Below are 12,611 nucleotides of genomic sequence, written 5' to 3'. Positions count from 1 at the left end.
AAAGAGAGAGATGTGATTCTGGAAAGAAGCTCAAAAACTAAAGCTAATCAATTGTTTTTTAGTCTAAGTGATGGATGTGTTTTGAATAATACTGAACAATCCAAGTGATGATGAAATATTTGGTCAAATAAAATGTGTGGATTATGGAAGGGATCTCTGAGGTCATGGAATCCTAGTGTCTCATTTAATAAATGAAGAAAGAGAAGCACAGAAAGGCTACATGTTTTTCCCTAGAGTTCCAAGGCTGGTAAGTGCTTGAAGTGGAATTCAAACTTGTCTCCTAATTTCAAGCTTAGTTCAATCTTTGAAGACATCTACATGTCCATGATTAGGGAAAATTCTTTTGAATGATTATGGATCTCATTTATTTAGCACTGCAATGCTCAATCTAAGTTATGACATCTGCAAACAGGAGCATTTGAAAAGTTTTATCTTTGATATGAAATTCTTCTTCCCATGGAGTTCTTTCTCAAACCTTTTCCATGATGGTATTCACCATTTTTCTTGAACATGCATCTTCCTGTTTTAGGAATTACCTGAGAACAATAATTTGAATTTGGAACAAATTATCTTGGCTATGACATCATTCACAGAATCTTTTCTCTCTTTCTACTCTTTGTGAACAAAAAGAAGAAAGACAGGGACAAAGAAATGAATAAGAAAAGAAAAAATAATAATCTGAGCCCATTTTAGACACACACACACACACACACACACACACACACACACACACCTCACCCTGTTCACTCACAAAACCTTCCTTTTTACTTATAAAATCAAAAAATGATTGCTATCATAAATTTATGGAGAGATTCAGCTAGGTAACGCAATGAGTAGAGCATCAACCCTGGAGTCAGGAGAACCTGAATTCTAATCAGCTTCAGGTACTTACTATCTGTATGACCCTGGACAAGTCACTTAAACCCAATTGCCTACTCTCACCCTCAAAAAATATGGGGGGAAAAAGTTTATGAAGGGCCCCAGTTCTATTTCCCTCATATTACAGATTAGGAAGATAAGTATGAGAAAAATAGAATGTATCACCAAGATTGCATAGGTAACAACATAGACTAGCACCAGTTGTTCTAAGACCATTAAAGTAATACTAGATACCTAAGTTCACATAGTTTCAAATGTTCTGTGACATAGAATGTTAAGCATAAATTATTTATTTCAGATGACCTAAATAATATTAATTCCATATACAAATGGATACTGAAAGGATTTCTCTGGGGCATTGAGAAGTTTGGTGACTAAACCAGGATGATCTTGCTAGTAAGTGTCAGAAACTGAACTTGTACTTGGGTCTTCCTGACTTTGATGACAACTTTTTAGCCACTATAAATTCTTCCTATCTTGTGAACTTTAAAATGTAAGATAAATATCAATTGTTGTTATTTCTCGTTTTAGCCTATATTTTAAATACTTCCTTGTTTATTAGCAACTCTACCACATGGTGGTGCCAGAGAAGAGAAGGTGCTTAAACTAGCCTTCATCAATACACTTATTCAATTAATAAATTGAACTTGAATAAATTTTGCCTACTCACCAATCTGCCAAAGGGACAGGTGGCAAAAAAAAAAAAAAAGACAAAAATGACAGAACTAAATATACACTGACCTGGAAAATTGAGAACTGACATTGTAGATGAAACAATCGTCAAACAGAAATCTGTAGGGGCAGCTACTTCTCTACCGCCTGTGACAATCCTAAACCATGGTAAATTTTTTCATCATGGCACCCTGGGAAAAGAACTGGATTGTACAACTCATGATAATGTGATATGCTACGGATATCTCATTCAACATAGCATATATGCTGCATTTTGCTATGCATTCCCAGAGCCTATAATTCCCTGGACCCTGTTGTGGGAAAAAAAATGCCTGTATTAATGGTTAGGCAGTGACTTGATCTGGCCAGGAAGGCAACTAGACTCTCATCCCCCACTCCACAAAGCATATCTCTCCCCCATGTCTAAGCCAGCCTGAGAGGATGCAAGGATTGGCTTTACTCCCACTTTACCCTGCCTTGGTTTCAGCAGAGGCAGAACACAGGTCAAGGCAACAAATCTTCCAGCTACCAACACAATCTGTTTTCTGTGAAGTCCTGTATTCTTGTGAGTGAGGCCATGTGGCCAGACAAGCCAAAGACAGCTTCTTATGCAAAAACAAAGCAACCAGAACAAAACAAAACCAAAAACCAATCTCTGACAATGTGGATGAGAGGGAGAAACAGAAGAGAAACATAAACTTGTTCTCTAAAGTCCTTGCCAGTTCTAAATTTATGATTCTATGAACTTACAGACTTCTACAGCATTTTAAGGTTTAGAAGACCCTTTTTTATATCAATTTTATGAATAACTACAAGAAGTCTTATTCCCATATTAGGCTCAGATCTGGGGAAAAGGAAATAAATTTCCCACATTCACATAGCTATTCAATTTCTACTCTTAAAAACTGAAAAGGTAAATTGATGAAGCCCGTATTTCATGTTGAACTTGTCTACAAACCAATCCCTTCGTCCATCCTCTCGTCCTTTCTTTTCTTTCTCCTTTCCTTTGTTCTTTCCTTTCTCTCTCCCTTCCTTTCTCCTTCTCTACTTACCTTCCTTCCTTCCTCCTTTTTTTCTTTCTTTTTATACTTTATTCTCTCCTTCTTTTCCTCCTTACTTCTTTTCACTAATACAGGATGCCTTTTCCTGGTTCCGAAGTGACCGAGTTATTAAAATTAGAACATTTCAGATACAAGACAGGCCATGATATAAGAAAAGACCATCAGCAAGTCACTTATGCTCCATGTGGGGCCTCATTTATCTGTAAAATCAAAAAGTTTACTAGACAGTTAATCCTAAATCTCTGAACTAGATGGTCTATATATAGTTTTTCTTTTAGCTCCTAAATCTATGATGCCAGAAATACATATCTATCTTCCAAGAATCAATAAAGACTAAGTTTTGAAAAGAAGAGGATATGGATGGGTACACATCAACTTGGAAAACTGGTTTATAAGGTGGATGGCTTTGGTTTGTAGCAGCAAAATATCCTCCCTTTTCTTCACCCCTCTACAAAAAAAAAAAAAAAGCAACCTAAGGATCCCTGAAATATTTATTTAAATGTTGGGTTGAATAGAAAAGGAGAAAAGATGGAAAAATTCATCTAACTTTGTGTGTGTGTGTGTGTGTGTGTGTGTGCGCGCACGTGCACGCCATGGGCCCTTTTGGCAGCCCTTTGAAATGTATCGATTGCATCTTAGACAGTTTTTAAATAACTGAAGAAAATACTAAATTTCATTTAGAACTTGGTGAAAATGAAGAGAGATTTTTTTTCCTCCATTCAAGTTTGTGGACTGCCTGGAATCTATATAACTATGGCATAGTTCTAGGTTTAAAAACCCTGATCTAACAAAATTAACATATGGATAAACAAATACTTGAAAGACCTCTCCATAATATCTCTTTCATCCAGTACCCTACATATATCTTGCTTGTCAGTTTATGATTCTTTACTCACTCTTACAATTACCTATTTCCTCCACATATCAGGATCTTCCTATCTCTGATTTTTCCTTAGGAACTTCCCCTCCCCCCCATGTTCTTGTCTAGAAAACACAGGGCTGTCATACTGTTCTGGACAGCAACTAACAAGGCATTTCCTTGCAAGCAAATATAAATCACAATTGATATAAAAAGTTGAAGATGTTATTCATATTCATTTGAGATTATTTTCTTAAACATCCCAAGGAAGATCCTCCAAAAATTTTGAACATAACATATATAAGTTCACCTACAGGGATTACAGCCTTCTTTCTGCACATTACTCACTGGCCTTATAAAAAGATCATGTGATCCTATTTTTGAAATCTGCATAATTTTCATGCCCCCTTTTCTTCCCAAAAGTTTTTTTAAAAAAAGCTTTGGAAATATGAGGTATCTCATATTCTTTCAGCCATTTTCAAGAGGACAAACTATTGTTATACTAGTTAAAAAAAATGTTCCTGGCAATTGGTTAGTCAAGAATTGTTGACTTAATTCTCTCCTTTGATACCATCCAAAAAGCTGATTTAAGCAATAAGAACAAAAGTGGAAGGAGAATAAGGAAATGAGACAACTTTTGTCATAGCATCTATATAGAGTTCCACTAAAATAAATTATTAGGAACCATTTTTGAATACCTTATTGTTACTCCAAATATAGAATCACAGTGTCATAAATGGGAAGGAGTAATCTCAGAAATCTTCTAATCCAAACCCTTCATTTTATAGATCAGTAAACTAAGCGCCAGGGAGATTATAGGGACTGGGTCAAGGCTGTAGAGGAGCAAATTGTCAGAGAACAGATCTGATTTCAGGTTCTTCAACTTCATAAGCAATATCTTTCTTTGGTTCCATAGACTTTTAGTCCCTTATGCAAATTATGCAAGAATGGATAGGTAGCACAAGCAGATAGATCTCTGAGCCTGTAGATTCATCTTCCTGAGTTCAAATTTCATCTTAGACATTTCCAAACTGTGTGACTCTGGGTAAACTATGTTTACTTAAGTTTCTTCATCTGTAAAATGAATTGGAGAGAGAAATGGCAATCTACTCTAGTATCTTTGCCAAGAAAACCCTGAATGGGGTCAAAAAGAGTTGCACATGACTGAAACAACAGAACAACAACAAATGTGTGTTATACTCATTTGTCAATTTATGGCACAAAACTTAGAAAAGTATGATTAAGCATGAGAAGCACAGAGGCATCTAACTTCTAGATGTTTAAAGGACTTTCCTATAGTTTCAGCAATGCAAAGAGATGAGAATTAGATAAAATAACTACATGACAATACTCTCTTGCATTGCAAAAGCCAAGATCACAAATCTACAGCTTAGTCCCGAGGATGTTGCACATAAGAGGTAGAAAGAACTTCAGAAATTCTGGAAAGATGACAGAATGGGAAATTATCCAAAGTCAGCAGTTCATCTTGCCATATGAAATAATAATAACATAGGGATAGGGATTCTGAAGTCAGGAGGATCTGGGTTCAAATATACCCTTAGATATTTATAATTTAGTGTGTAATTCTGGGCAAGTCACTTAACCCTAATTGCCCCCCCCCATGTAAATAAATAAATGAATCACAATACAACAGCTAATGTGTTTGCTTAACACTGTGCTAAATTCTTTACAATTATCTCATTTGATCCTCACATCAATCTTGCAAGATAGATGCTCTGATTTGCTCAAAGTCACACAAGTTTGAACTCAGGTCTTCCTGATCTGTACTCTCCTTACAGAATCCCCTAATGGCCTGCAAGAAACACATAAAGAAAAAGAATCCCAAAATGCTACTGACTCAGCAACAATTGAAAGATCCTTCCATAAAATAATTCTTTTTTTTTTTTTTTTTTTTTTTTTTTTTTTTGCTGAGGCAATTGGGGTTAAGTGACTTGCCCAGACTCCCACAGCTAGGAATTGTTAAGTGTCTGAGACTAGATTTGAACTCCTGTCCTCCTGACTTCAGGTCTGGTGCTATATCTACTACACTACCTAGCTGTCCCCAAAAAATAATTCTTACAGAAGAAAATATAGCAGAAGACCAACTCACTGACTGGTTCTCATTCCTGACACTTCTACTCAAGCCTCCCTCAGTACCAACCTGTGCTCCACAGGTTAAGGAGAACATGTACCTATCTCATCTCTCATATCTGCTTCAATTTTAAGGAAAGACTTTAGGGAACTGATCTCTTGGCAGGTACCCCTACAGGTAAGCGGAAGCCCTAATTCTCTGGGTCCTCCTACCCCTGACTAGCTCCCATCTCCCACAGGCCACCCACCTAGTTGCTTGCATCCCCCTAGACAACTTCAGATTTAGACAAATACTTAATTTTATATTAGTTTTCCAGGGGAAATGCCTCACACTCATGGAGACTTGAGGATCCTAAATCAGACCAAACTGAAGCTTGAGAAGATAGAATGGGGACAGCTGTGCAGGAGTGTGGAACATGGGAGAACAATGGAGGAAGGAAACCAGAAATATATGGCACTGCTTATTACTATTTAATATAACACAAGAATAAACAAAGACAGACAACAATAGGGAGAGAAAGAAAGAGAAGAAATTCGATTGCAAAGGGTTTTTGAAATACCATTGCCCCATTAGTGTCTTGGGGGACTATTGTCCTCCCACCTTTTCTAGTCAGTCTAAAGTCTCAGAGAGGAGGGACTAATAGAAATAGAGGACAGTAGTCTGAGTCAAATTCATACCTGAAGAGATATAATTCCAAGCTTGATAAGCTAGGAGAATAGAAAACTACAACATCAAGGAAATATATTTGATATTATTTAGGCTATGTGTAAAATATTTCTAATACTGGAAGTAGGTTACTTAACTCCTTCCTCTCCAAAAATAGAATATTTTGAATGCTTTCTATTATTTAATTAATCCTTGGAAATTAGCAAATAACTGGATATTATTGTCTTCTATTAAGGAAACTCAAAAATGAATGTCTAATTGAAAGAATGCTGATCAAGAATTCAGGAGACTAGACCTGGGTTTGAGTCTTGGCTGTTATTAACTATCTGACCAACACACTTAATCTGATTGTGCCTCTGTTTCTTCTCTGTAAGGGATGGGAGAAGATTGAATTAGAGAAATCTCTTTCTGGTAGGAAATTCTATGATTCTTACTAATCTAAAATGATAGTAAATACCACCAGCTTACCTAGGAATTAGTCTCCCTTTTCATTCATCATTCGTTAACATATGAAGACCTTTCCAGTTTCCTTAGATATCTGAAGACAATATAGAACAACCTTTTGAGTTGAATGATTTTTCTTTACTATAGGTTCCTTTCCATTTTTTCTCACATTTTTCTCTATATGATGGGAGAGAGGGAAAGTGTCTTCTATTATGTCTCTCTCCCCCTGATCTAGCCAGGGTATAGTAAAAACTTTAACAGTTGAAGTCTGTTTCCTTAACCCCTATGTATGCATATATTATACTCCTATAACAAAAGACAACAAATATCAGTCTTAATGCATATGGCTAGCAGCACCTGTGAAGATGGATGAGATAAGTGTTTGTTTGAAACTGATTGGCTGAAATGTATAAATGTTTCATTTTATACCTGAGTTTAAAAAGTAGCATCTGTTGTGTCTATGATCCCATCTGCTGTCCACTTTACAAGGGATGATATGGTACAGACATCAGTGTAGTGTCACAGGTCATGAACAATAGAATTGCACATCTCTTCCATGGGGATGCTTCATGAAGACATATGTTATTCTGTCCCCTGGGGCTGATGCCAATCAGCCTCCATTCAAAGGCTACATATGGTAAATTCTGAATGTAACATCCCATATCTTAGGCACAGAAGGGTTAGACTTAGGTCTCAAAAGACTCCTTTTTTGCAATACAGATTTGCTTATAAGATGAAAATCAGTTCACTCAAACCTTGGTGATTCCTAAATACCAAGATCTCCTACAGGCAAAAAGAACCTTAAAATGCTTTCTGTTTGAGTAAAGCCAGCACATGCTGTAAAACAAGTTCTTGAAGGAGCCAAATTAGTGTTATGAATCTTATTAAAATATGCCCAAAGGCAATAATGTAATATTATGGGGGATTGCAGATTAAGCAGATCATTTGGAACTTGTTTTTGTTTGATGCAGAAAACATGTACAGGTTAAGAATTATAAGGGATGACAAAAGACAAACATCTGTATGGGCAATCTAACTCATGAAACACGTGTGCTCTTGGAATAGGTGCAAAACTAACCCTTCTTCCAAGTTTGCAGCTTGGCAAGCTACACTATGCTATGGGCTAAAAATTAACAAAGTCATAATCCCCAGAGCTAGTCTACTAAAAATGATTTGAAATAAATCTAATTCTCTCATTTATTCTTCCATTGTATTTTTGGATTTTAAAAAAGCCTTCTTTTCATAACTGGGATAATAGCTTTTTTTTTGTTTCGATTTGTTCTGAAGGGGGAGAGAATGAAGCAATTTAGCTACTAATTGTTAAATCAATTAAAAGTTCTCTTCCCCTACTTTCCTCCTCCTCCCCTCCCCCTCCCTTTTAACTTCCTTCTTCCTTCCTCCCTCCCCTCCACAATTCTGTAAATAAAAGGAAGTTCTTTTGGAAAGGATGGTGAAGAACTCCAGTCAAGCTCCTGGAAGACAGAAATTTTATGAATTTCTTGTCATAATTTCCTCAGAATCCTCTTATTCTCCCACCTCCATTATGGATCCAGACTGCACCCCCTACAGTCAAGGTCTTGGGCCTCATCCTAGCAGCAACAGCTGCCAGCTGCTTGAAACAGATTGAAGATTGCAAATTGAGCAAAATGATGACTGTACTAAAACCAAACATCTCATTTTTCCATTTGTCAGTGAGACTGGGATTTGTAAACCACTAGGTCTCCAGAGGTGAAGGCTGCACTGGTTACGTATCTCAAGTGCAATAATTGTTTTGTCCCAAGTAATAACGAATGATCTTTTAATGGAAAATAATATATTATGGATCATTCATAATACTTTTAAATGATTAAGTTGACATGAAAGATTTCACTATTTTTCAGGAAAACATTGTTATTTCTTATGAGCATTTTCACCATGTAAGACAATAGTATCCAAGAAATAAGCACTTTTTTAATACTAAACAACCTAAATGCTTATTTATTCCAAACTCAACAACTTGTTGCTGTGCGACAAGAATTCAAAAATCCTATTGCTTTCAGGGCATACATTTAATTAACCCTTGATAGTACACTCAAATATCAGACTAATTCGACAAGACTGAATTTAAGAATCTCGAAGAAAACACACAATCACCAAAACGCTCTAGTTATCAGACCAAGTCAAACAAACCCCCAAACACCTAACATTTCAGCACAATTAAAAATGTAATTCATTAATAATTTGACGGGGGGGGGGGGCCTGGGGGGAGGCACAAATTTTATTTACCGACATTTTACTCAATTTTTACAAAGAATTCGAACAAAATTATATTAAGTGGTCTCATTCTTCACTCCCTTCCGCACCTGGGTGGGGCAGTATTCACAGAAGTAAATTATTTAATAACTGGAGTCTTTAGGGGAGTTAAAGGAGTTAGGAGGTGAGAGATGAGAGATGAGAGATGAGCCTAGAGCAAAATGGTAAAAGCAAAGTTGGGAGGATAAAAGGTAAAGGCTTAGTCAGAAATCCATATATTTAGACCTGGAAAGATCGTTAACGGTCATCTAGTCCACCTCGTACTCCCATTTTACAGATGAGGAAATTAAAACCCTGTATGGTTCCGTGCAGTGTCCTGGGTCCTACAGCACACTTTAGAACCCAGGTCCTCTGACTTCAAATCCAACACTTTTCTCTGCAAGATCCATTTTGCCTCAGTCTGCCAGGTTTCTCTTTTGCATAAGAAGGGTCGATGGATTTATGGAGGAGGTAGATTCAATTTACAAAGCTCTTTAAAACAGGAAACCCCAGCCCTTGGAGCTACTGCCTGTCAGCCTTTTAATTTCCTGGCTCTGGCTCGGGTGAGCCAGGTCTTCGGCGCTTTTAATAAATGACTGACTGGATCTGTGTGATTAAATCTCCCAAACAACAACAACAAAAAAGTGAACATCCCACTCCCAACCCCCCTCCTCAACCAGCTGGGGCTAGCTCGTAGTCTCGGTTTTTCGAAGTTGAACACGGGAGATATGTCAAACAAGGCAACAAAAGCCGCAGTCGGCTTCGGAGGGTTTAAGACAGAGGTAACTCATTTTCCCGCACAGTAAAGTAGAAAAAGTCGCAGCCGGGAAGCTCCCACCCAAGTTCCCCGACTGTTTCTTCCTCCCAAAGTCCCGTAGCTTGCCAATGCTGGCTCCGGTTCCACCTCGGGGTAATCCTGACTGGGGTAGCCTCAGTTCTGCACTTCTGTCCCAAAGCCCCAACCAAAGGGAGGTGCTTGTGGGGTCTCTACAAATCCAACTCTCCCTTTCGGAGTTGTTAGGAGAGAAGGGTGCAAAGTCTGTCCCCTATTTTACAAACGCTGCTGCCGAGCCCCCCAAGATGAAGAAGAATTTAGCATCCGGACCTCCTTTCTGCAGACAGCTCACTCTAGCCCAAGACCCTGAGATTCAGCGGGAAGAGTTCCCCCACTACCCCCAGGTCTCCTTCTTGGTGCCCCCTCCCCAAGATCATCAAACAATTTTTGGCTGTTTCCCATTCGACCCCGTGTCTTTCTTTACTCAGCAGACCCTCGAACCTGCTTTTGTTCCTAGTGCCCAGAATGAAAAAGAGCGAAGAAACTTCTTGTCTGTCCCCACTAACCTTGTCATCCTTTCTGCAGCTTCTTGCGGCGAGTTCCTGAAGGTCCCTCTCTCCCCAGAGTGCCCTTGTCCTGCCCTGCCCTGCCCTGCTCCACTCTGCGGAGTTCCAATCTCAGTCAGTCTGTTCCAGCTGCAGCCCGCCCTCTTCGGACCCAGACTGAGAAGCGCTGGCCCCCCACCCAAGGGCCCGCCAGATCTCCTCTACCTCCTCCTACTCACCGCCCGCAACCGGCTCCAACCAACTCCGGCCAGAGGGGTAGAGAATGCCCCTCGCACCCACTGAGCCTAGGAGAAAGCGCCCAGCCCCCGTCCCGCCCCCGCCATGGGGAAATAGTCCTACTCACTAGTCAGTGACGCCGACTCTCTAGCCCCGGGTAGAAAGGGAAGGAAAGGAAAGGTATTTACGCGGAGCCATCTGTGGTAGCTCCCCCCTCCTCCCGTCCAGTGGTTGGCTCTGCTTCTCCCCTCCTGCTCCAGTCCTCTTATTTATGACCCTGGTAAGAACTGTTGTTATTCCTATTAATGAAGATGGGGATAAAGACTTCTGGAGGCAGATTGCCAGGATGGCTGGGCGTCTGGCACTAGTTATTACACCCCATTATGGGACACTATCTGTTCAAAGCATAGTCTGCAGCCGCTCATTAGTGATTTTTTGTGGAAGAGGGGCGGGATAGTGTAGGATCTGTACTTTACTCCACACCCGCTAATTGAACTTCTTGGGGGAACTCCTAGTGACTGCAACCACCTTTTTGACTGTTTGCCTGTGGGGCAGTTTCTTTGGTGTGTCATAAAGCTGTACATATCAGAATCGTTACAGTGAGGAAGGCATCCTCTGTACACTGATGAATAAAATAAAAAAAAAACTCCATCCTGGCCAATACCTTCAACCTTTTCCAGGTGTACAGTGGGAAGAACATCTGAGGACTAGAATAAAATCCCGCATCTTGAGTTACAAAGAGATTAAAGAAAGAGATAAAGGGTCCATATGTTAAAAGTAATTATAGCAGCTCATTTTGTGATGTCTATTAACTGAGAATGTTGTGGTCATTTCATTCAGTCTGGTCCTGCTCTTTGTGACCTCATGGTCCATAAGGTTTTCCAGGCAAAGGTTCTAGAGTAGTATTTTCTCCTTTCCATTTCCTTCTCTTGTGGGTTAAGGTAAACTAAGATTAAATCATTTGCTAGGAGATACACAAATAGTAAATATGTGAAGGGGGGTTTGAACTCAAATCTGACTCCAGGCCCAGTACTCTATTCAGTCTGTCTCCTAATCCCCTTTGGAAGATTCCTAATCCACAATTGGAGGATGGAAGAACAAATTATGATATGTAGATAACATAGATTACTAAGAAATAAAGTTTCAGAGACATCTGGGAAAACTGGTATGAAGTGTTGGAGAGTTACAGGAGAACAATTTCTACAATAATACCAAGATTTTAAAAAACAAACTTTAAATAACTTCAGAGTTATGATCACTTCAACACAATCATCAACCATTATCCCAGACATCAGTGATGCCTTTTCACAGACACTCAATATGCGAATAGGACACATTTTTGGACATGGTCAATATTCAAAATTTCCATGGTCGTGGAAATTCGTTTTGCTTGATTATGGGTATTTGTCACAGTGGTTTTGTTTTTCTTTTTTCCTCCATTAGGATGGAGGAAAATGGAAAGTTGAAAAAAAATACTTGTTAGATGAAAAAAAAAAACATTTGAAAAAAAGGGAAATGAAGAGTTATAGTGAATAACTTCTGAGATGCCCTCCAACTCCATATCAAATTCTGCAAAAGCAAATAGGAATGTTTGCTGATTTTAAACTATTTTTCTGTTAGCCCTCCCTTGAAGAAGATGTCAAATGAACATAATATTAATCAATCAATAAACATTTATTAAGCACCTACTATGAACCAGACTGCTCATGGATAGAGCACTTAATTCTCACTTGTGGCTCCAAATAGCTGTAGTATGTACAGTGGCCACACCTCAGCAAACCTATATATGCAGATAGGCTAAACTAGATTGAGAGTAACTGACTGAGTTGGGGGGGGGGGGGAAGGGGAGAGAGTGTCTGTCCCATGTATGAAGACCTTCCAGGCAAAGTGGGTGGATGAGAACAGTTTGTTACAATCACCATAAAAATTGCTGAAGCAAGTACTATGGAGTGCTTAGAGCTTGGTCAGACATTGAAAACACCAAAGTCATCCACTGCATCCTGAGCCATTGCCAGTTATCTTGATTTTTGTCTTGCCCCTGAATTTCAATGAGTCTGGAAGAGAGAGTGAGGATGATGACTGTGCAGTTCTGCATCACTTAAATCCAATT

The 12,611-nt window shown here is 38.9% G+C and overlaps 1 protein-coding gene across 8 annotated transcripts in view; it reads right to left on the bottom strand.

The window, feature by feature from the left end:
• The window catches only part of PHLDB2 (pleckstrin homology like domain family B member 2), a 140,897-nt gene extending 130,187 nt beyond the window's left edge, over positions 1-10,710 (bottom strand). For 5 of the 8 annotated variants that reach the window (XM_074301155.1, XM_074301158.1, XM_074301160.1 and 2 more), the window contains exons 1-2: positions 10,286-10,453; positions 1,621-1,754 (exon numbers count right to left, since the gene is read on the bottom strand). In XM_074301155.1, the coding sequence (XP_074157256.1) occupies positions 1,621-1,642 (22 nt within the window). In that variant the 5' untranslated portion in view covers positions 1,643-1,754; positions 10,286-10,453. Of the gene's footprint in view, positions 1-1,620; positions 1,755-10,285; positions 10,478-10,628 lie in introns of those variants that run through there. The other 3 variants (XM_074301156.1, XM_074301163.1, XM_074301157.1) reach the window with 2 other exon arrangements.
• Between the last annotated feature and the right edge of the window lie 1,901 nt (positions 10,711-12,611).

This window comes from Sminthopsis crassicaudata, chromosome 3 (genome assembly GCF_048593235.1).
Source record: "Sminthopsis crassicaudata isolate SCR6 chromosome 3, ASM4859323v1, whole genome shotgun sequence".
NCBI lineage: Eukaryota > Metazoa > Chordata > Mammalia > Dasyuromorphia > Dasyuridae > Sminthopsis > Sminthopsis crassicaudata.
Note: the sequence above shows the minus strand (reverse complement) of the source record. Positions and strands in the feature narration are given on the sequence as shown.